Source organism: Lutjanus erythropterus, chromosome 7, assembly GCF_056507025.1.
Source record: "Lutjanus erythropterus isolate fLutEry1 chromosome 7, fLutEry1.hap2, whole genome shotgun sequence".
Lineage (NCBI taxonomy): Eukaryota > Metazoa > Chordata > Actinopteri > Lutjaniformes > Lutjanidae > Lutjanus > Lutjanus erythropterus.
Genome location: NC_139323.1, coordinates 38,122,317 through 38,148,648, shown reverse-complemented (window position 1 = coordinate 38,148,648; position 26,332 = coordinate 38,122,317). Strand labels below are relative to the sequence as shown.

The window sequence follows — 26,332 nt, the reverse complement described above, 5'->3', positions numbered from 1 at the left end:
TTTAAGGAGGATATATATATATATATATATATATATATATATATATATATATATATATATATATATATATATATATATATATATATATATATATATATATATATATGTATGTATGTATGTATGTATGTATGTATGTATGTATGTATGTATATATGTATATATGTATATATATATATATATATATATACATATATATAAAAACCCACAATGGAATTCTTCTTCCCAGGACGTCTGATGTTTGCTTGATTATTCCTTTCCTAATACTCTCCATTTCTCTCTTCATCTCTCACTGACTGCAGAAGATCGGTTTTGTACCAACCGTATAGTGCCACAAACAGGCTGTGATAACAAAAATGTGTGAAAGTTTGGAGAAATGCTGGAGAATTATGAACCTGAGAGAAAAGCAAGCGAGGGCAATGAAAAACAGGAGTCTCTTGGGAAAATCATGAGAGTTGGCAAGTAAGAGTTGGACTGGAGTGCATTACTGTGCATTCCAAGGTCCCTCTGATCTTGTTGTGCAGCGTCACTGTAGTCTTAATTTGTCTCTAGTTTGTCGCTACATATTATTTTAATGGTCCCTGTTTCCCTGAGCTTTTTTCCCTTTCACTCACTGGCCATGATACACACACACATACACACATATAGGCACAAAGCCAAACACACATACTGACCTTCATTAGTTTCAATCATTCACTTTCTTTTTATCCATTACATAGTTTGGTGTGATTCATACTTTCAAAATGATCACAGGCGCCGTTTCTCTGCTTGCAGTGCTCAAGAGTTTCATTCAGTTTCAATGGTTGCTGTGATGAGTGGGTGAATGTAGATTATTAAGAAAAAAAACTTACAGCAATTGCTGAAGGTTTTTCCTTTGATTGTCAGCTCTGGTTGTGAGTTACTGACTCAGCCGCAGAGCCACAGAGCTCAGTGATTTCTTTGATTGGCTGAGCTTTACTGTGACTGCGTGCACTCTGCATTTTTTTCATGGGGTGAATTATAGTTCACTTCAGGTGTGAATTATACACTTATCTCTGGGGGCTGTGATAACTTGTTATGCATCAATTTCAAAAAGTGTCCCTGTATTCAGGTACCCAGTAAATGGATAATAATTCAAGGATGAACATACAGAATATGCAGCTGTTTTATGTCTTTGCACTGAACTGACTGGTTTAATGGGGGCAGTCGTATTTCTACAAAGGTATTTATTTAAGTATACTCTGTGGTTAAGGCATTAATACTCTTGTGTTAGGTTGCAATAGAGTCCCAAAGTAATTTACAGGCTTTAATCAGGGCTTTCAACTGCATCACATGGTTTTCATGAGTAGATGGAGTTTGCTCAGTTGCCATGGAAATGGACCAGTTGATGTGTAACTGATTCAGCCATAGAAATTTGAAGACCTTTTGTCCTTACTGGCATAAATGTTAAACATAAAAGTTTACTCATCTGTTAATATTTATGAAAAAACACCAAATGAGACACAGTCACAGTAGCTCTTGATGTTGCTCTTGTGCCACATTAGCTACATGCTAGCACCTAGTTCAACAGGATAACCCACAAAATAAACACTAAAACAATGTCAAATATGGAAAAACTTACTGTTTTAAAGTTTGAGTTTCAGGTCACAAACAGCTGGTTTTTTTTTTGGTTTTTTTTTACCATCACCGAGCTTGAAACTTTACTGTCCAGACCTCATTAAGAAAGAAGTAAAATCCTGACACACGTTGACTTTTTATCCATTCAGCTCTTCTGTCCTCTCAGACTTAGGGCGGAGATATACTTGCTTTAAACTACGCGTTCGCATACGCACCCCTACGCATCCCTATGCTTCATGGCTGCCTCGCGTATCCTGCGTCCATTTGGAGCGATGGTTGTGCACGTCCTCAGAAATTAACGCGACGCATACGCGAACGCAAACGCATGGTTAAACAGCAAGTATATCTCCGGCCTTAGAGCCAATGACATGGTGTCAATTAGTTTGGAGCCAGTAAATATTCAGCAAATAGCCTGTCGCTCAGAAATAAAATACATCAGGTCTGCTTACGTCCAGTCCTTGACAATAATGGATTAAGAGACGCTTCTCTCCTTGCAACAGTAATGAGAATTTGGTCAGACAAGAGCATATCAACCAACCAAACTGACCGATCGACCACAAGGTGTCAGCCCTATAAAAAGATCCTTAACTGTTATAGAAACTAACATTTTCTGTTTGATTGGAAACATGATGTAAACTGTGGTCTCTGGTGTCGAAGTCATAAACTTTGTATGTCAGATTATCCACCCAACCTCCTCCCTAAGACTTTTTGTGGCAGTATAACAACATTACTACTTACACTACAAAAGAGCTTTTTGCCACTGGAGGACAGTCACTTGAATGCAGGAGGTTGCTGGTCATGAAAATGTAAACATGGTCAGTTTTAAGCGTTTGAACAAGCAACGAAGGCTGACATTTATCTGGCGAGGACGGCCTGAAGTGGCAGTGTCCCCCATTCTGGTTCTTAGCAGTTTTCTCCAGGCACATAGTCGTGTGTGTGTGTGTGTGTGTGCGTGTGTGTGTGTGTGTGTGTGTGTGTGTGTGTGTGTGTGTGTGTGTGTGTTGGTGAAATCTGTCTCATAAATAATTGAAGATACGATACTGACAGTGAGTTTAATGTCACCATAGAAGTTGCTGGAAAAAAACAACAAAACATTAAAGGTCATCTCTGTCTCTCTCTCTCTCTCTGTTTTCATATTGTAAACCATCATCTCAGGCCCTCGTGTGCGTTGTTCTGCTTATCCTGCTGCATCTTCTGGAATCTCATTAACGACAAATGTCTTTACCCTGATTTATATCAGTAATAAGTTAAAGTGTATTGATCCCTCAAGGAAGATACAGAATTGCCACCCAGCCGCAACACACATAACAGGAAATACACCAGGCTTTAAAAAAAAACACATTGCATTTTAGCTGCAATATGATGGCAATACACTGCATTAATGACACCCAGAAAGCCCTGCAAGAAATATCCAATATCTGAGAAAACCAGAGAGAAAGTGGTCATTATCAATATTACTCTCAGAAGTTGCACATAAAATCTGACTGTTTCAGTGGTTCAGTAAGTTTTAACTGTACTTTATATAGAATTAGATCTTTTAAGATAAGGAATTTATAATTTAGTATTACACTGAATACTGGAAAGCAAACAATTTTGAGTTACAGCTTATCACTCCAATGTAAATGTTTCATTAAACTAGATCAGATTTCACTGAACATATTTCAGGGACGTGCTGATGAATAAATTAAACGTTGAGGAAACTTGTTTGAGCCCATGTCTTCAGATCTGTTTCAAATTAGAAATTAAAATGTTCTGAAATCAGACAACATTTGAATTTCAGTTGAAGCAGCTGTTTACATAAAAACCTGCTTCCTTGTTTACACTGTACGTGGCGATCAAACAGAGAAAACTGCCCACGCATCAACTGCCACCATGTGATTTTTTCATCAATTCCATTCTTCCGTTCAATTAGTGACCCCTGCTCTTGGCTGGTTACGATTGATTGGTAGTCAATATGTTTTGGCTCTCAGAGGGCGTCTTGTGGAGCTGGAACAGCCTGATGGGATTGTTTTTGCTAGTGCTTTGGTTTGTAAAGAGCCACGCAAAATAACAAGTTCATCTTTCTTTACCCTCATCACTCAGCACGGATGGGCTGAAAAATTGCAGCACTTTCTTAATTTCAGTTTCATTTGTCTTTATTTAATTCTCTTCTAAGAAAGAAGTAAATTTCATCACTGAGTTGCAGATGTGGTATCCAGAAGCAGACTCTGGAGACAGAACTGTGGTCATAAAAACAGTCTTTATTAAAGCAGGCTCACGCTTAACAACAAGAAAACAGTCAGACAGGTGAACAGATCCAATACTGTAATTTCAGCCCTGATTTTTTACTCACTGGCAGATTTTGGATAGCACAGACAAAAAAAAAAAAAAAAAACAGATCAGAGAACTGTTCAAAGATGCTAACAAGAGCACGACGAAAGCTCACTGGTGCCTCGCTATCAAGCAGGTTTAACGTGTAGTCATGTCAGGGACAACCAGCCATGCAGCAGCTACAGCCTGTTAGAGCAGATGGGCTCAGAGCTGCAGACATGGACGGCCGAGTGAGGAGAGGAGTCGACAAGGAGAGACAGAGATTGAAGAGCATCATTAACAATTAATCTGTCATTAATATCAATTAATCCATTAGTTGTCTCATCCAGAAAATGTCCAGCCTGGTTTCCCAAAGCCCCAGGTGACGTCGTCAAATGTCTTGTTTTGCCCACAAACCAAAGATATTCAGCTGAAATCAGAGAATTTGGACATTTTATACAAAAAAATGACTCAAAACAATTAATCGATTATCGAAATAGTTAGCGATTAATTTGATATTCAATTAATAATTGATTAATCGTTGCAGCTTTATTATGTTGTTGTGGTTATAAAGTTCTGAAACAGTTCAAACAACGTCCATCTCCAGCAGCGCTGACACAGCACTATTGACAGCAGTAACATGATGCTTCAGTATTAATAATCTAAAGTCTCTTCTGTTGTGTGTTTTCATGATAAACATCACTGCTATAATAAGAGAGAGGAGAAGAAAGGAGAGGGCTGAGTTTTATCTCTTCAGACACTAACGCTATGTTATTTTGCGCTACGAAAGTTTCATTCTTTTTTTTATTCATTCATTGTCCGTAACTGCTTATCCTTCAATGGGTCGCGGGGGGCTGGAGCCTATCCCAGCTGACACTGGGCGAGAGGCGGGGTTCACCCTGGACAAGTCGCCACTTCATCGCAGGGCTGACACATAGAGACAGACAACCATTCACTCTCACATTCACACTTATAATTTTGAGTCACCAATTAACCTATTATGCCGGAGAGAACCCATGCCGACACAAGGAGAACATGCAAACTCCGCACAAACTCCCCAGCACCCCAGCCGGCTGGGGGATTCGAACTCAGGACCTTTTTGGTGTGAGGCGGCACTGCACCACTGCACCACCATGCCGCCACAGAAGCTTCGTATTTGGGTTAAATAACGCATTTGCGAGTAAAGCATATAAACTGGGAGGAGAGGGGCTCCGTCTTCACCTTAAAACCTTTATTTTTGCACTATGAACGCGTCATATCCAGGTCATAGAGGTCTGACTACTATGTGAACACAGCAGTAACTGCACACTGATGCTTCATTATTAATAATCTAATGTCACTTCTATTATGTGTTTTAGTGACAGAGGGTAGTTTGGAGAGCAGACTGACTCATCAGGGATTCCTCAGATGAAAGATCTTGTAATGTGTGACTCCTAGTTGCTGATCAGTTATCTAGTGTGGAACAACGTCAAGACTTAGAGCTACAAGGAGGAGAGGTTTCATAGTGTGAACGGCAACAGTGATCTGATGACTTTAAAAGTTGTTTAGTGTGACTGAGGCTTAAGGCAGGAAGGAGGCAGAAAAAAAGCAAAGCATGATCACAAGACCAGGTACAGAGACTAATCATTGGAACTAGAAGCAGTGGAGGCAAGAGAGAAAGATTCAGCTGCAACCATGAAAAAAACACATGCATCATCAGTAATCCTAATGATGGTCCAAGATAAATTAACAGGTGTTGAGGGAAAAATATCTGCAGGGTAAAATATTAAATCAGCTGTTTAATGCATAGTTGGACCAAATTGTTGGCAGCAGGCATCAGTGTAAAACATCCTTTTTACGTGAGGACAGCTGATGAACATAACATGAAAATGACACCCACTGAGGCATGCAAACAGACTGCGCAGTTGTTTTCAAACATTCTCCGTGGATTTCCACATTTTCCTGTGACTAAAATTAATTGTGCAGGAAATTGTTTTGCCACGCTGAATCAAAATTCTGATGCTTTTCAGGCCACTAAACTTGCTAAAGCGTGTAATTTATCTGAGTCCACCTTTACATGACTTTGAAAGGCAACTTTGCGCAGCCAGTAGCTGTCTTGTGATATTAGAAAAGTCCATTCAAAAGCCTTCAGAAGTCGACTACGCTCTCCACATAATTTGGCTGCCTGTTTTAATCTTCGCACCCCTGCCTTTGTGCCCCAACCCAGACTTTGAATAAACTGCCACAGAGGAAATAAGCTCAGAGTTCCCCTGTCAAGTTCAGCCCCACACTCCGTGCATCCCAAAATAGCGGCCCGACTCTCCTTCTGCCTCTCCTTTCTTTTGTTTGCCTCCCTCTCCTGCAATCTCTCATTAGTTGAGATGTGGCACTAGCCACTGGCGGTATTTTTAATGCTCAATGTGTCGTCTACTAAACAACCATTAAGAGGGGCCTGTTGGAAGAAAGTGGCAATTTCCTATGAGAGCGCTGGTGTCGCGCTGTATTCCCCCCCCCACCCCCCCCACGGCACTGACAGACCCACAGTCTAGACCGTGCTAATGGTTCCACATTTAACAAGCCCGTTCTTCTCCTTCACACAGCCCTGAGATACAGAGAGAATGAGAGAGGGAGTGCATCCACTCTAGTTTAACTTTGCGGTAGAATCGACTTCAGATCCCCGCAAAAAAAAAATGAAATTGTCCCACCAAAGAGACACATGAAAAGTCTCAGTCACATAAACTGACTCTATAGGCACTAGGGTTGGTCCATTGTGATGGCTGACAGTCATTGGCCACTGAGTCTTCCACCATCATACCATTGTGATTTAAATGCCTCCTATATTTGAGGCAGCTTGTCCCCTCGGAGTTGTTGCCCAAGTTCCGTATTTGACACTTGGGACAAAAAAATAAACCAGAGCTGTTGCTTCTGTTCATTGCACCAAGTCTCCATTTCATGTTTATCATCTCATATTAAACACAACTAACTTAAGGACATGTGGTGCAGAGACAGAACCTCTAATAGACCCACTAAGAATCATCGTCCATCCCAATGTTTAACTGTGGACATGGTGATATTCTGATTCATTTCATTTTGAACATAAACCAGAAATGAAATTAGCAAATTAGTGGAACTATTGCAAAAAAGCTTTTAAACTTGAAAAGTTGGTGTATCAGAAATGAGGCGCTTCAATAAAGACTGGTTGAATATACCTTCACATTATTGCACCTTACCTTGTAAGCCAGGAAAGGATCATGCGATTACTAGTGTGTGTGTTTATGCATCAGTGGACCTGCAGCTTGTCCGCAGCTAATCTTGCATACTGCTGTACCGATCAGCCTAATTGTTTTATGCACATTCATGACTGTATGCTGAAGGACCTTCTGAAAACCCGTTTTTAAGGCTACATGCTGGCGACAGCTGTGGCCAGAGGCGTTATGTTCTTTGGCTCTTTCACTTCTTGTGAACACGATATCTCAAGAATGTCTTGAGAGAACAACCTGTTAGACTCGAGAATGAACTGATCAGATTTTGGTGGTCAGAGGACGCTGTGACCTCACATCCATCACACACTCGTGAATGCAAATATCTCAGAAAAGAGTTTCTTCAAATTTGGTACAAACAACCGCTTCTAACAAAAAAAAGTGAAATTCAAGTACAGTTACTAATCAAAATGTTGGTGATTACATCTGAATATTTATTTCAGGTAGCCTGGCAGGGATCTGCACTCTACTGAGTGACGCCTTCTAGTTCTATTTGTACAGAAGACATTCACATTAGAGGCTTGCATGGGACAGAATTCCTAATCCCACTTCCACTTGATTCTGACGGTCACCACCTGCTGTGTGACTCCCACACACTCCTGCAAACTTTCTGACCATTCACTCCTCTACAATAATACAGTCCACTGATTTTGTGTAAACTCAGGGAAAACATGTTATTTTTCTGTGGTATTAGTAAAGACATGCATACCTGTTGGTAATAATGGGGTAAATTATGTTTTAGTGGATAATTGCATTCATAATAATTACATTTATTCAATTAAACACGTCTAGTCATGATAGGGACATTATATATTCAAAGTAAAAAAGTTTTTTAAAAATCTAGAAAGGGAGGAAGAAGATCAAACAAACTATTTCAATATCCACAAGATCAAACAAAATATTTATAAGCTATAGGAAAATCTAATCCATTGATCCACAGTGAAATAGTGAGGAAGAAGCTGACTACTTTCAGCACGGCGCGAGAGGAGAGGGAGAGAAAACTGGCAGCGCTGTTAAAAACAGGGGACTTAGTGTTTATTGCTTGACCGGCCGCTCCCACCCCCAGCAACGTTAAAACCACAGGCTCCCGTGAGATTTGCATTGGGTCCTGTGGGATCCCAATCCAAGTGCAGTCTTGTAATTCACATGCCACTCACTCTCACATGCCTCCGAACAGAAAGCACAGAAATAATGAATGAAAAGGACTTGGATAACCATGGATGAATGTAGCAGCAGATGGTGACTCCTGTTGCTTGTCTGTCCCCGCAGTGGCTTTTTAAAACTCCACGCGGAAACAAATTCATTCATTCACACTGATTCGCATTTTACTTTGCCAAAGTTTGCATAACATCTGCACAATATTTTCATGGCAACATAATTTCTGTCTACTGTCTGAGAGTCTTTTTTAAACTTTGGACCTCTGACTCTGTTTCAGTGTTGTCACAAGTTCCCTGTGTTTTTTTTTCTGATGTTCCTTCGCTGCATGGCTTTCATTTCCCTCTCTTCTTGTTTTGATGCCATCCTACCACTTCCTCCTCTCTCTGCACCTGCTCTCTCTGATCATTTTTTCTCTCCTTTCCCTTGACTTTGATCTTCCTCTCTCCAGCATACTCCCCCCCTCCCTCTCTCCACATCAGGGCTGCAATAATAGGAGATCAGCGTTCCAATGAAAGCCACTAATCAACACTAACCTTCATTTAAAATGTAATCTGATATTAACCACATACGCCCTTTCCGTAAATTGGATTTCACGTGTGAAGGACAAGGGGGGGGGGGGGAGCTGGTGCTACAGCAACATTTCAAGGCGAGAAGTAGCGCGTCGGCCTCGGCCTCCAAGCCCAAAGTCCTCATTTAGATTCAGCGCCAGTGGGGTGACCAACTAAACCAAACTTAACAGTCGAAAAGTACACAGAAATGTGTGAAAGGCGACATTGTTAGAACATTCATTTCCCTTAGACACATCCCTGAATATTTTAAAAACTGTTTTATTAGTAGTAAATTGTCTGCTACCATCAAGCGGAGTTACTGTAAATATCTCAACCAGTAACATTAAAACAATCAACTGAGATCATTAAGGTTAAAAATTAAGATTATGACATTGGTATTTTTTACCAAGACAGACTGGTCATTTTCTATTTCCCAAATTACCAAATTCTTGAAAATATCAAACAGAAGATTTTTTCAACCACTGTCTGGATTTTTTATCTCCCTTCCACAGCCCGCTTCATTTTCCATGGTGATGCAGCATCATGCTCCAGTTCTCTGTGTGCCATGTGAGGATATATGAAATACACACACTCATGCATTCACACATATATTATGTATCCATGCTTACAAACAAGCAAACACACGCTCAGCCATGCATACACAAATATATGTACACTTACAGTACATCCACATGCAAACACATATGCACTTTACTCATGCATACTCTCATTATGCCATGCTTATACACACACACACACACACACAAATAAGTCACATGAAGTGAGTGTATATTTGATAAAACATATTTATTCACATCATGAGTGATGCCCTGCTTTGTATACTGACTCAACACCGTAAACGGGAAGAACTGTCATTGACCTGTGAAGTTTTGTGAAGGTCCATCAACTTATTTTATCCATTTTTCTAGCTGAAATTTCACAGCTCACGCTCACACTCTCAAGTCACGCATTTAGATTTCAAGGAGAAAATAACAGCTTTTTTCTTTAGGAAAGATACGCAGATGTCCAAGGGTTAAGTATAGTAACCATTTAGTGCTCTTCATTATCGCTACACAATATGAAGAGTTTAATCTACTGAAGACAAGAATGTGTGTCAACGTGATGTTCAATTTACAACATTAAATGGCAAAGAAAAGCAACAGATCCTCTCATCTGTGACACCGGAACCGGAGAATTTTTGCCATTTTTTCATAACTTTTATATTTAAAAATTACTAAAATGATCAAGAGCCCAAAACTCCTGGGAGCCCTCATCATTTTAAAATCCTTCCCAGTGTATTAACATACAGAAAGAAGTGCTGAGCTTTGTGTTTTAGATAACTTAAGTTGTCATCAATATCCGTAACTGAAAATTCACAGTATAACTTTGAGATGTGTACACAGCAGGATCTGCTGGGTTCTCACTGCCAGGGTGTGTGGTGGAAGTGGAAAGAGTCTGAAGAAACACTGGGTTGTGATTTTTCAACACATAAATTCAGCAATTTTTCTCATACAAGTTGCCAGAAATGCTACCTACAATACCGATGTGACTGTGGAAAACTACATTGTGAGTTTTTTTTGTTCGAAATCACATCACCTAACCACCTTCAGTAAACAGCGGGACCCACTCGGCTCTCGCTGCCGCTGTTTTCTGGGGCGAAGTGCACAGGAGAGGCGGTAGGGAAAACTGACTGGGTCGCGACTTTAACAATGCATAACAGCTACAATATAATCAGGTGGTCAGAGAAAGAAATAAACAGAAGGTAACTGCATTTTAATATGTCTGCTCTTCAGAGTCTTAATGCTGATGTGTTCTCTCACACACACACACACACACAAAAATATCCCCCCTTTAACTTACCTTAACAAGCCTGTGAAAATAAGATCGCTGTTTGGAACGAGGTTAATGAGTGTCACGTGACAAAACGACCCACTGCAACCGATCAAAGCATTAGACTTGCAAAGTCCTTACAAGCCAAATAATTGGCCGATCCATACATCTCTGGTCTTGTATGAATCATTGATGCACATGAGCGCTCTGTGAGCTTAAAGCTCCCCTGCCTCCTGTCCTTTGTCTACTCCAGTCTTTTCTTCTCCTTTTGTAAAGGTTAGGGCTCCGAAAAAAAAAAAAAGCTCTCCATTCATACTGCATGCACTGTGATTCCTGAAAGAGATTAACCATGCAATTACTGCGAAACCAATTTGAACGAAATTTCAGTTGCAGAAACTAAAGCAACAGATTCATTGTGGACCACTTCTCCAAATCTCTGTTGTGCTAAGATGCAATCCAGCTCACATCATTACAGCGTAACCTGAGGAGGTTTGCGGTTCATAATTTTAGATTTCTGTGTTTTCTTTGTGTATTAATGTGCATGTTTATGTGTCTTTTCCTGGTGTGATGTAGAAGTGGATAAGAGTTGAATAATTCAGTGACCAAATGTGGATTTGATGTCTATTGTGTGTGCATTTGCAGGCCCTCAGGTCACAAGAAGCTCCAATTTGATCAGATTCCAACCCATCAGCCCACTACCTCTGTCTCTGTAGTATTTTCCTCTAATTGCCTTGTTCCCAGTTTGTCTCCGCATTTATATTTTTCATTCTGTGACCAATATCTGACCTCACCTCCCCCTCTTACATCGCTTGCTCTATTTCCTTTTTCTGCTTTGCTTAATTCCCTCATCTTACCCATCCATTTCAAGCCGTTACAGATCTCTGTTCCTGTTTCAGCTGTTGTCCCTCAATGCAGGTTAATCCAGGAAACCGAAGCTAAAACATAAAGACATGAGACATGTTAATTTTAGTTTCCTGGTATATATTAAACTGTCTGAAATAAAATGAAATTTTATATGCTCTCTATAAAGCAGGCAGAGTTACCAGGATGGCTCAGTACATGGCTGTATATTGATTCAAAGGATTCTTTGGCCCTGTTTTTACTGCAGAGTAGCCAAGCGATAAAAGTTTACTATTCTCAAGCAGCCACTCGCCAATTTATGGTGCAACCTCATGGCTGAAACTTGAGTTTAATTATCCTATTTCACAGACGATCAGCTGTTATGGACCCCCTGTTAGTTTGGTTTTAATTGATGATGTGTCAAACAAATGCAAGAAAAAAAAGTTCTCATACACACATCATCACAGTCCACATTGTTTGTGGTAATTTTAGGTTCTTGTGGTGTTAATGTTGTGTTCTACTTTAACATTTGTAGAGATGCTCACAAGTGGAAGTTAATAAAGGATATTGTTTTCACACAAAATGCATCCAGTGACCACATTTCCTAAAATCCATACCCTCTTTTCTCATTCATACTTCACCATCTGCAAAACACTATATGTTTGCTGCTCATCAAAATTGTTAAAAACCTATTCAAAAAGAATGATTAGACATTTTGTGCATCTCTGCAATGACCATATAAAAATATATAAATATATAAAATATACTGAAATCTATATGAGCATATGTTTCATTTTCAACATCAAGGAGCTGCCGCTCCGTTTTCTCTCTCCTCCTGCCTCTGAATGCACCGCTCTCACTGGACGCCCGCTGCCGCGATCACACAAAACAAGTGCTCCCCCCTCCCTCTCCTGTGTCTCCTCTTCATTTACTCAAAACAGCGACAGAAGTGATATTGTACTGTGTCGCACCACCAAACTTTCATAACGCGGAAGTGTAGAATAATTTTGGGTTTTATAAGAAAGATGAGAAACGCTGCTGCAAATCATTTATGCAAAACGTGTCGGACAGCTGAGTACAGAGCCACGAATCTGACCCACAGAGACGTCATGTGTTGTCTTGTATTGCATCATATCGAATCACATTGTGACAGAGCTGAATTGTATCAAGCTGAATCGTTGGCTATGTAAACATTTCTAAGATATATCGAACACGTATCGAGATTTGAATCAAATCGGTCTCAGTCAGTGAGATACACACCCCTGCTTCTTATACTAAGATATCTGACACATTACCAAAAAGAAAGTCCCTTTGCTTTTTTTTTATGAAGCTAGTGAGTGCAAGTGGAGCCAATTGATATTCACAGTGGTGCAGAGTATTTGGGCATTGATAATATTCTACTGATGTGATGAGACCATGTTTCTCAGATGTTTGCATAAAAAGATGTCAAAGCATGGTACTTCATCAATCAGCACTGTGCTGTCTGGACTGCGGGGAAATTCAGTGTACCTTAAAGCGTTTTAAATTCATCCTGTGATCCCTGATGGCCGTGCAGGGTAAATCATCCATAAGCTCCCATAACTTCTCATTCAACATGTGTCATATTATCACATACGCTCCTCCCATGTGCCTTTGTTTTGACGCGCTGTCTCACTGCGACTTAAGGATGACTTATATTGCCTCCCAGCCCCATACACACACACCTCATAATAAATAAATTATCTTAGCATTAGCCTGTGGGTCTACGAGCCGTCTGAATCAATCACCGGGGAGGCTAGCTTTGATGCTAGGCAGGCAGCTGGAGAGTGGACGTGGTACCACACCACAATGCTCCAATCCCCTCCCTCCTTGTGAAGGGAAATTAAGAAGGTAGTTAATCAAAAGTTCATTAGCATACAGCGCCTTGCTCGGTCCACCCCATATCCCGCTCATAATAGACACTTAGGCAGGCCGTGTGAGGAGAATAACAAGTCTGCACCACTTCTGGTTGTGAACTTGTGTGAATTAAAAGACTGCAATGTTTCTTCTGAGCTAAATGAGATTTCTGACCCCAGGTCCAGCATAACCTGTTTAGAACCCACTGCACAATGTCCAAATTGCCTACAATAATTTTAGAAAAATTGCTTTTTCTCAAAATAAAATCCAATAAAATCATAAAATCTCACTACATTTACTTTGTACTTTATCTTCACAGGTATAGTCCGCTCAATGTTAAGTTGAACAAGTCCTCAACTACAAACATCTCAGTATTTCTACCCACATTATATTACCAGTAGTAATGCAGTTTACTTAAGATTTTCTAGGTAGATAAAAACTTGCCCCATATAACAGAACTAAAACTCCCATCTTATCCCCTGTCACTGTCTAAAGCAGTGTCATACTGAGAAAACAGCCTCACGCACTGACAAGGAAATCAATGCTAACCTAGGGCAACTACTGTGTGAAATAAATATATGAGTAAGTTAGAGCAGAATTAAAAGGCCACTGAATCTATTGAGGATCACATGCCTGTATATGCCACAGAAATGGAAGTTGAGCGAAAAGGTCTGACCTCGTCATCCGGCCAATTGCGTTTGTTTGTCTGTTTGCTTTACCTCTATGTAACCTGGATACATTCACTGACCACACACGCTTGTTTTGACCCTGTTTCACACTCATTCAATAATGCATACACCCACCTGGGATCTGCCCTGTCCAACAACCACCATGTCTTATTGCTCGCCAACCAAGCAGCTCCACTGGAGCATGGCTAGCATCGGTTCCTCAGCTGTTATTCACTGTAGGCCTTGGCAGTAAGCAAGCTATCTGGCTGCTAACAGCCCAGTGTTCGTCTCTGTGCCTCAGGAGTTTTATAGCCCATGAAATATTCATTCAATATAAACTCTAAAGAATAGTGAATTCAGTTAAACGCTTGTGACTGGCAGCTGAGAATAGGATTTATAGTTGTAAGTAGTTCTGCTATTTATGTACAGTATGTGTGTTTGAGTGTGCCTACACAAGTGTAGGTGGTGTGTGTGTTCATGGGTCTGCCTGCATGAACATGTGTTTCAGTTTACAATATTGATGCGTACAAAGTTGCACCATCATCATGTTCACAGTATATTGTTGTATCTATATGTTTTGAAAAAAGAGTTGTTGTTTTTTTGTGTGTGTGGTGAAGGTTACAGTCGATATTGCTCTTGGCCTGGAATATGATCAGAGTCTGCAATATCTCTGCAGGCACAGCCATGTCCCTGGCTGACTGTCAATAATGCAAGTCCATCAATGCTCCACAGTGCCTGCTCTGATGCTGGATACACCTGTCAGCATTTACTCAGAGGGGGACAAAGAGAGAGGGCAAATCCAAGCACTGACTTTCAAAAGTCTAAGAAAAGTGCCTTGACTACAACTTCATTATCAGCACCATCGCCACCTGGATTGTCAAAGTCAGACAGCAACAACCTTGATTAAAAACAAAAATACTACTGATGGTTCTTCCTTTTCTTTGGTTTTCAATGAAGATGTTCATTTTTTTCAGTTCCAATTTGATTCTGAAACCTTAAGTTGGATATCTGCCAATACCAATACTGATTCAATACCAGCGCTCTTTTTTCTTCTTCTTTGTTATTATTTAATAATAATCAGATTTTACAAGGATGAAACTGAACTTCAGTTTAGTGGTGAAAAGTTCTGTCTGTTGATACTAATGCAGAGTTTTCACCATCTGGAAAGCTTGTTCAGTTTGTGTAATGTAGCTTGTGTAATAGCAGTCTCAGACCATTGTGGGGCGCTGCAGGATTGAGGCTTGTGGCATTTCCACAAACATACTTGTGATGGTTCTTTCTTCTCAGAAGAGATGCATGATCCGCTTTTTAAATTTCTGATCAGATTCTGATACCTCAAGCTGGATATCTGCTGATACCAATACTAATCAGGTACCAGATTTCTTTTGGAGGATTACATGACGCTGAAACTGAACTTAAGTTTGTGGTGAAAAGTTCCGTGTCAGTTGATGATGATGCACATGCAGTCAGAGTTTTTTACATCTAGAAACGTTGTTTAGTTTGTGTAATGTAATGTGTGTGATGGTGTACTCCAACCATTTTTGGGGTGCTGTAGGATTGTGGTGTTCACATGTGCTGCAGATAGTGTTGAGACTGTCCTCATTTCCCATGATGCATTACTGAGAGTTTAAGTGTGCTATTTTATGTTCCAAAGGCAAATGTTACTTTTGTCAGTGTTTCTAATGCGTTTGTTCATAATACATTTATGGTGGCTTATGCTGGTAGTTGTATTGTTATATCTGTGCTGGTTTATTGTTACAGCACGAGTGAAGTGGTTAATACATTTCTTCACTCCAGCTGTATTTTCAAGCCAACTTGCACTGCGTTTCCCTTGTATTATATGCTAATGAGTAGTAGGTGTGAAAAGCGCTATTCATCTCTCAATTCACCAATAGAAGACGTGGGGTTGTGGAATTTTGATCATAACGTAGACTGGTGATGTGAGTCCAATATCCGATGAAAGACATACGTTAGTATCAGACCCTGATACTGAAAGATTGGTCCAATCTCAAATTTTCAATACACTATGGGGCTACATTTCTATTCCAGTGCTGTTTAAATGCAATGGTTCAGTGAGTTTATGTGATCTGGATGTGCAGAAGTATTAGATTGTCTGTCTTTATTTGGCATGTTTTTCTTTGTCTGTGCAGACCTGGTGGTTGATCATGCTAATTACCTTCATGTGCTACCACTTGCATTTCTTCCAAACAAACTGCTCTTGCCTCTGCAGGCAATGTGAAACACATCTCATAGTTTGCACATGCCAATTTTCACTGTGACTGATCAGCAGTAATCTGGCTGACTGAGGCAGCAAACAGAAAAAGCCTTTTATAGATGGTTTGAATGCATGGGCTGAAAAGGTATTGTATTATATGAAAGGCCAATGGAGAGCAACTGAGCAGGCACAAATTAATACTTAAACACATCATAATATGAAATTGGACTTGTCTTTTTTGTTTAGATGAAAATCATCTAATTGATTTTGTCATAATCAATGGAAATGGAGCTCTCTGTTGTTATAGCTCGTCTGTACTCAGTCATTTGATTGGCAGATGATCCATGACTCCACCCCTCTCAACTCCCAGGGCCCGAAATGGACAGTCAGACAAATTACATCCTTTTAACCCAGCTGTCAATCAGACACTTAGTGGATTGAACCCCTGGAGGGCGGGGGGGGGGGGGGGGGGTATTTCTGCGCTTGAGTTCATATTAGACTGAGAAAGCCTCTAACAGTAGCCCTTGGACTCTGCTGACCCTCACAAACACAAATTCGCACACTTAGTATAGGTAAATAATGCGAAATGTGAGTCCAGTGTTGTGTACTGTATATAGTACAGTACACACTGACACACATTTCATTTGATTGAACCGTACGTCAGACAATTCCCTGGCCTCCTTCCGCACATTGGCACTCTTGCAGACATCTTCTATTAATATTCATATTCACACCATCACTTTACCCAAAAGAGCTGCATCAGACTGTGCTGATACGGTGCTCGCTCCTTCACTCTCTTAAATGGGATGTGCAGGAATCATTTATTCTTTAAAGGCCAGAGGAAACCTAATTTAGTCGAGAGACATTGCAAAGATGCTCACACAAGAGCCTGATATTCAGAGGGAATATTGACAGGGATGGGGCTCCAACCCCCTAAACCCGTCCAGCTCCATAGAAAAATAAAATGCAAGTAGCCACTTTTTGAATAGTGTGGAACCTGGCAACGTAGACGGCGCAGTTGGAGAAAATCCTGGCAATCATTACCGGCAAGGCTCCCAGCGTCCCGCCATGAGGGGCTGCGCCTGAATGGCAGCAATTTATTCAGCACCGTTAAAAATAAAAATGAAAAGAAAGAAATATGAAATGAATAAAATCGAGAATAAGACCGAAATGGTCAAATCCCATAGGTACTATTGATCTGTGGCTGCAACGCGCACACAAACACTCTCACAGGCTGGCTGCCAAGATGCATTCTGGTGGTCAAATATGTATAATTGATAGAGTTGAGTTTGACACAGCGCTGTAATGTAATCTGGGACTCGAGTCCCTATGGTGTTAGAGTGTGTGTGTGTGTGTGTGTGTGTATGTGTGTGAGAGATTGAAGAGGGAGCCATGAGGGGAGTGTAGTGGCTTGCAGGAAGAAGGGACAGGGATTTGCTGCAGGGACTCAGTGTAAATTTGATGTATTGGATGGCTGTATTTTTCCTCCCCGTTCTAACCCCACGGGTTACACATGTAGGAACAATGGCCTTCTCTACTGTAATGGGCTTTTACCAAGAGGGACCACTTTCTCACTCTCACACAGCGTGTGTGTGTGTGTGTGTGTGTGTGTGTGTGTGTGTGTGTGTGTGTGTGTGTGTGTGCGTGCGTGTTTGACAAACTGTAATGTGTGCTTTCTCACTTCAGTCACTTACATCGATGCACACTCAAAAACAAGTCTTTATTCAATAAGGCTTCACCTAAGAGAGGAAACACAACACTGTTCTGTATATATACAGACTCTATTCTGATTTGGGCGGCTTTTGACTAAAGAGCTTCCAAGTCGACTGGTAGTTGTTTGTTCAAGCCATTAGTGGAGTAGTCATTGCATGTTTATGACATCAATTTAATTATTTAAATGCAGAGTATGTGCATGGCATCAAGTGGCTTGGGATCATTGTAGTTGCGACTTTCATTTTTTGACAACTATAGATTATGAAAAACGTCTGACATCACCACAGCAGAAATCATCTGTCATCAATCAGAAATCGTCAATCATTTCAATCTGATTTTCATGATTTTCACAGTTTTATGTCAATGCAGTCATCTGAAAACCTTTGTGCTGCGTTCAGGGTCATGTGAAGTTGTCCATCTGAGCTTTTAAGAAGTGCATTTGACACTATTTTTTGACACTTATGGACCTTTATGTTTTTCAAATTGATAAATGAATCAAAATGAATATACTAATTATTGGTAGATTAATCTATAGCCAAAATAAACATATACATAATAAAAACAATAAACATAATATGGAGCACATTCAGCGGGCTCTTTATATACTGACAAGTGCCTTTTTGTTTCATGTAGAGAAGAAAATTGTCATATCAGTATTATCGCGTTATTGTTAAAATATGCTGAAAACTTTCAAAGAGTACTGATACTCACATTGAAATCATTTCAATAATTTTACACTGAAAACCTCTGAAAGATCTGAAATGACATCATGTCCTTTGCAATGTTTCCACTGACATAAAACAAACCCACGTTGCTGTGCCTGCATCTGAGAAACTGATGCCAGCTTTGGTTGATGCTGGACAGTATAAATCATGAGTTTTTAAACTGCTGTTATTTCAATGATTAAAATTTAAAATAATACTAATCATCAAGAATGTAATTATGAAACAGATTTTTGTTATATCCATACTTTGATGTCTGGATTTGATTCTTTTTTCCTGTCTGTTTCATGTTTTTTGGGGCTTTGTGTACTGTTTGTGTGTGTGAGTGTGTTTTCCTCCTTTGTATCTGCCTGACAGTGTCCCTGCTTCTTTGTTCCTTTGTCACTGTGTGTCTCGTTTAATTGCAGGCCTTTCAGGGCGAATCGATTTGAGCAACAAGATAACTAAGTTATCAAACTGTTTCATTGACTGGCTGTCCCTTCTCTCTCTATCTTTTGCCTCCTCCCTATTTCTTCTCTCATTTTACGCTGCCTGTCTTCATCCTTGATCCCCTCTTTGCTTCCCTTCTTCTCCTCCATCCATTTCCCCCTAACTTTCTCATCGGCTGTCCATTTTCGTTCTCCTTCTCCTGCTGTTTTTCACCTCCACCCCCTCACAACAGGCCGGCAGACCTGTCCACCAGAGAAGTTTGATTGCGGAGGGGCTGCCAGCAAATGTGTTTCGTTGTCATGGCGATGCGACGGCGAGCGGGACTGTGAGAACGGGGCGGATGAGGAGCAGTGCGCTGCAGGTAGGTTTGTGGTGGGTGGTGGAAATGTGGGATGGAGGGGGGGAAGGAAAAAACAAACAGTATCTACTTTGAGTTTCAATTGAGCTCAACTTAAGTTTCTTCTGTCTGAGAAGAAAAAAAGCCTTAAAGGAAATAATCTACACATGCTGCGCAGTGCAACTTGATCAGATGCTTATGACAGACTTTCTTATATTTGAAGGACTTATTTACCCTAAAATAATCTGACATGAGTGAACTGTTTCCCTGTTTCTACTGGCTGTTGGCATCAGAAGTGGCAAATATGTTTTGCAGTAGGTTTGATAATCATCAGGGAATCCAGTGTTCAGAACAGAGTGTTCATTTGCTGCTATTTGTTTCCTGAATGTCCTTTCTTTGATGAATACACAATACAGATAGTTTGATCTGCGGGATTGGGACGTGCTCAACTGAATATGACTGAGCAGAGAAACAATCATAATAAAAAATAGATGATGGAAAATTGTTAAGCAGGTGGTGAGAACCAAAGAGAAGAGAGGAAAAAAAACCAGAAAACCTTCAAGTCCCAAGTGATAACATTTATAGAAATGCAGTATTTAGGCACCTGTTGTTCCAGTAACATGTAAAATCTAAAAGAATACTTTAAATGCATGCACGTTTGCTTTCTAGTCTGTCACCTGGGTTGTCGTCACATTTTAAGATTCAGTCAAAATCTGGTCCAAAGTGCAGTTGGGAGTATTTTTAACTCAGTGTGATAGCTACCAAAAAAGAAAAAAATCGTTCATCTCCTCATTTATTTATATATACCTCTGTGTGATGTGTCTAGAGATGTCAAACATGATCTCTTTTTCCTCCTCCTCTTCCTCTCGTCTTGTTCTTGGCTGTTGCTCGATGAGCTGGAAGTGGGGAAAAGCAGGTCACTCTGCAGACTAGCAGAGTTAGGCCATCTTTAAAGGTGTGTCCTATACACCGCTGTTGTCTAATGTTTGCATAGATGGCCTGACATTCAAAAATCGTACTGACACTGAAGCAAACACAGTGTTGAAGATCCAGAACAAACAGTAGAGCTTTGTTTCTGTTGGTACAGACTATAATGCTCAGTGCGTCATGCACAGTGTGCAGAGGGCGTGGTGACACGTGGTGCACCCACGGTAAAAATGGTTTGTGCTTAGGAATAATCCTGCATAAATGAGTCATGTGTGGGCGTGTAGGGGTTGGTTATATGCTCCTGTCATCCCCTTTAAAACCACTGTTATCCCTGCCATGTACCAACATTTAGAGCCACAGTCTTTGCTTTACTGTCAGACAACAACCCTATTCGCACAGGACTAGTATTACCAGGGTCTGCCCCCATGCCTGTGTTTCATGCAGGGATAAGCCTGTATTTTATTCAAATTTACTGACATCGGTTCCCAGGATGTGATGTCAAGGCTTTGCACAACATCAACGCTTCAGAGGCAGAGCGTCTGTTCTTAAGCAGTCACATTAAAATTATATTTTAGAGTTGTTTTGCCCACTTTCTGCATGTTTTACAAGCACGTGTGGGCACAGTCCAACAACCCTTGTAGTATCCTGAGCAACTTTATTTTCATACAAACATATTTTTGCTCATCAGGGTCAGAGGTGACGGGCATCAGTGCAAAGGAGCGTTCATGAATTCTTGATTGTCCTTACCAAAAGAAGGTGGTTTGAGAATATGTAGGCATTGTGGGATTATTCAGTTTTCTGATAAATTTAGACAAAATAATTCCATGGCATTTACTGCCAAGTAACTTTGGGTGTGAAAAATTTCCAGGGGTGATCTGTGGTTTCATAACTGACATCTTGTTTAAAAAGTGAGCTGGTCCTTAAAACTTCTGTCGAAGCCACTGACAGCATGGATGTCGTCATTGCTTTCCATGAGAGACTGGATGATGTTGGTCTGGTGTTGCTCTTCTAGGGTGAGCGTGTCTTAGAATCACAAAGTACCGTAGAAGCAGGTAGGGATTTCTGGCACAACTTCACCTCAAGACCCTGGTGAAGCAGGTGATGTAAAAATAAAATTGTGCTACTGGAGTTTGACCTTTCTGAGTCCTTTTTCCCCAACTCAATGCACCTTGGAAGCACGTAAAGTTGTGCCAGAAACCCCCATCTGCTCTGTGCAAGCATAAATACACATTTGCAGCTAACCTTCCGTGTCATCACCATTTTTTTAAATGCCAGTATAGCCGATCTCATAGCACAGCTGTCGACTTCTGCAACATATTATGAACCACAATCAAATAAAATCAATTAGCACTGGACGAATATTATCACAAGACCTTTGTTTTTGATTAAATATGTGAGGAATTTTTACTTTACAAATTACAGACATTGCAGGTTCAGACAGGATTGAGATAAAAAAAAAATGCAATTATAACAAATTACCAGAGGTCCCTAGGTATTACTAGTCCAGTGAGAATAGCACTTAAGACACGACTAAAGAAAAACCAAAATAAGTTGACACAAATTTAAGTCATAAAATGCAGTTATCCTTTCCAGATAAACAATATATTTTGACCAAATTGCACTTTTTTTTTCTTGGTTTCAATCTTTCTGTTAGATGGGATGTAATATCAAATACTCAAACACAAATCTTAGCCTGCTTCATACAAAACCTAGAGAACAAACCACGGATGCGCGCGCACACACACACACACACACACACACACACACACACACACACACACACACACACACACTGCTCCATTTACAACACACTCACACTTTTGTATAGTAGCATACATCACATTATGTAGCCTACATCACAGCTGGCATCAAAGCTGTAAAAAGGGCATTGATTTTCATCATAAACATCTGGCCTACAGCGATATTGATTTTAAGCCTGCAACACACACACACACACACACTCAAACACGCACATGCACACACAGCATTTTTTGGAAGAATATAGATTGCATGTGACATTTTTCCCATCACTAAACCTGTGTTCTGTTAGATGGGAAAAGAAACCAATTTATGTGTACAGACATTTTCGGAATTCCTGTATAAACATCTGTATGCGGCGTCTTCATGAGAACAAGTATGACTCTCAGACCTTCTGAGTAATTACACTTCTGTGAAGTGAAGGTGAAGTCACCCTGGGCAGCTTTTGTCACTCTTGCAACATAAGGGAGAGAGTGAATGTAGCAGGAGAGAGTCCTCACAAGAATAGAACTTCACGGCTACAAGGTTCTGTGTGTATGTGTTTTTTTCCATATGTTGCCATCATCCCTCAGGCACCATGACACTCATACATTCTGATGCTGAAAGTGATGCACAAAATGCATGTATGCATACTGAAAGAACGTGCACATGCATGTGTAATTAAGGACACACACGCACACACACACACGCACACACACACACACACACACACACACACACACACACACACACACACACAGAGCTGAACATACACACTGTAAGATTGCTTCTGGATGCTGTTACATTCTCTGTGTGTCCCTCATGTGTGCAACCAAAGATGTGTAAAATAGTAAGTGAGACTTCCATTTTTAATGAACTTTACTGATTCCAGAGGCGATTTAGATAAAATAATATCACATTTTTTAATTAATTTTAATTTCAAGTTGTGCAATCGCATCACTTTGAATACCCTGGGGGCAGCGTGGTAATCTAACCGCAGATACCTTCAAAAGAAAACACCCACATGTACTTTAACCCTTTGAACTCTTCGTCAGAAAGGGCCAGTGTGTGCATTGGTATTTTCTGTTTATTGTGATACAATTTCTAGTATCTTCAAATGCATCATATCCCTAAAATCAGTAGAAGATAAATAATAAGCCATAATAAACAATATATATCGTAACTACATCGCACAGCCAGATTTACGGGGATTTATTGGTAGAATATGACAGACATTGAATATAATATTCATAAGTATGTTTTCATTAGTCTATAATCAGCACACCGGTACATTGGTGTGTTTTTGTTGTCTTAGAATCAGCTGTTTTTATCTACAGAGAGCATGGATCCTCTTCCACAGAGGCTGAAATGTTTCTAGAGCAGCCCAGGAAGCACAAACCAAACACTGGCTCTAGATGGTGACTTTCACGTTTTTCGTGGCCACTGCAGTTTCTCCTACATGCTTGTAAGGGAAGAGTGAGATGAGGTGTTTGTCATCTTCAACATTGTGGTGTTAAACTCAATGTCTGTCTCCTCTTTTTCAGAAGTTTTTCTCTCAGATCAAGTCATCTCTCCTTCACTTCGTCTGTTTTTCTTTCACTATTATATTTATATTTTATTATTATATTTGATCCACATTTTTTACAGGCTCAGAGCAATTACTTTGAATTTAGAGTGAGCATTCTGTAAGAGGGACGCTTTAAATTGAGTTCTCCATATGTCAGAAACACTTTAGGATCTGAATCAAACAGATAGCACAAGAAATAGAAATAAATAATGCACAATGATTGGCACGTTCTGCAACATGTCAAGAGTTGTACGTTTTTTGCCAGAAATTCACAGAGTATGATCAACCTTTCAGCTGTGGAACATCAGCAGCCTGTCTGATAATAAACTGCTCTTGAAAGATTCAAGTTTTGTTAAATGGTTGTGATATTCAGGAAGCTTATTTACAACATTTGCATCAACCCAGCTGATGCAAACACATGAAATGCACAATTTGTCTCAATTTTGTTCAAAAGTTGCGTTTAAATTTTTCTCACCATGTGGATGGAAACAATGTCGCTCCAGTTTGTCTCGTCCCTCGGCTGTTGGTCCTCGTTTCTCTGACTGTGTCTCTCCAAACGTTCATTCATCTTCATTCTGTCTGCACGGTATGTTGTTAGAGCACGGGCTGCTGGGAGTTTTGCGGCCACATCCTAATGAAAACAACAGCCGCTGTTGATTTAGTCATGTAACCTGAGCTGCCGTTGCGTTGTTCATACACCATCTCCGTGTCTCTGATGTACAGTATAAACTGTCTAAAAACAAGAGTGTCTTCTCTCTTCTCTTCCCTGCCCATCACAGGTGCCCTAGACCTTTTTATTCTCTTTTAATTTCTGCGTATTGACTCAGAGGACAGTCAGGGTTTTCTGTTGCCTTTCATCAGTGTGAGCCTCTATACCTTATCACAGTGGAAAATAAAATGGTTAATATAGCTGTGAAATATTTCATAGGGATCTCGATGATAATTGATTCCCTGCCTGATACTTTTGAGTGTATGTATGTGGTTATCATGGGAGGTGTGCTATTATAATAACCCGCAGAGATCAGCTTTTGATCTATCATTTAAAGCTGAAGGTGGTGGCGATGAATATTAAGTTGATCTAAAGTCATGGAACATGACCAGTGTTATCTGGGTTCACCAGGGGTCAACTGATGCTTTTATCGTGACTGATACAGATGAGGAAATGAATAATTGATACTGGGAGCTGATACACATTTGCAGTAAAAAAGAAAATCTTGGCGTCAAAATGTAGAATAACACAAACTCCAACACAAAACTTTGTTGAAATGCCTTTCAGCATATGTTTAATTAAGATAAAACTATACCAGTCCAGATGATCATACCGCTGCAGAGGGAAAAAAACACTCTGGCTTGTTTGTATTTCTTTAAACCAATCACAGTCATCTTGGATGGTGCTAAGCCCAGGGTGCTGTGATAGTGCCTCTGCAAAATATTGTTGGGAGGAGCTTGTTTTGGTGGAATATTTGCATGTCGGGAGGAGAGCCCTGGAATTAAAATGTCTAAATCACCACAAAAGAAAAAGCAACAGCTTCTAGTTCGTTTACGTTCATACTATCAGCGACCCTGGTGCTAATTTGTCATTTTGAGTGTATAGGTTGCTTGCTCGAGGTTGTGGGGGATTTTGAAAATGCACACAGCTGAGTTCATCCGGTGAGTCAGACTGACTACTGCCTGCCTCTCTGTGACACAGCAGCCCTGAGCGTTGCTCTGCTGTTACCAATCAGATAGTGTTGTAGGCAGGACACTGGGTGAGACCACAGATTGGTGACTGCAGACAGACAGAGGTGGCTGCATCATAGTCAAAGCAGCAGACTTTAAAATTAATTTAACTAATTGAAAATCAGATTTTAAAACAAGGCTGATTTCCATAATTGTAAAAAACTTACACTGCTACATTTCAGACTATATTACACTATAGTCATTCTAAAAATCCTCACATTTACTTTCACACTGAAGGAGGAGAGTAATTCAAATGTTTGAGAAAAAGAATGATCACCATGTTATAAGAAAAGATGATATTTCAGTGTGTCAGTCTGCCTTCTTCCTCTCCTGTCCCTCTGCATATTTATTTAAACACAAGGTAGAAAGATTTATCAGACCAACACTCAGTTTTGGTAGCGTACAACCTAATCATACTGCTGCTGTTACATTATTCTTGGAAAATATATTTATTCTTGATGTCACAGACACAGAAATAACAATTCGGCATTGTATGCACAGAGATAACAAAGCACAGCTATGTGACAAAGCCGTCTGATAGCAGCTGGGAGAAGAATACTGTATGAATTGCTCTGCCAGACCGTCTCTCTGGTAATGCCAACGTTTCTGCAACACTCGCCACCATTCAGGGTTATCAGTAACAGGCAGACACACTCATCTCCAAAAAGTCTGTGGAAATACCACAGCAGTAATTGATTCAAAAAATAAAAATGCACATATATTGAGAAGTTTTTTAGAGCTTGTGTGTCCCGAGCTAAACCAGAGGAGTGCAGGGAAACAGACAGTGAAGCACCTACTGCAATAATAATAATGACTTTACTCATGTAGTGCAGTTCATACATAAAATACTACACAAAGTACTGGACAAGAAAGCAGAAAATAAAAACATTTAAAAAAGCAAGGATAACACAGATAAAATAAAATAA

General features: G+C 40.1%; 1 protein-coding gene across 2 annotated transcripts in view; it reads left to right on the top strand.

The window, feature by feature from the left end:
• Nucleotides 1-26,332, top strand: part of lrp8 (low density lipoprotein receptor-related protein 8, apolipoprotein e receptor) — a 246,160-nt gene that overhangs the window by 130,258 nt on the left and 89,570 nt on the right. For both annotated transcript variants that reach the window (XM_084723705.1, XM_084723704.1), the window contains exon 4: nt 19,352-19,480. In XM_084723705.1, the coding sequence (XP_084579831.1) occupies nt 19,352-19,480 (129 nt within the window). The remainder of the gene's footprint in view (nt 1-19,351; nt 19,481-26,332) is intronic.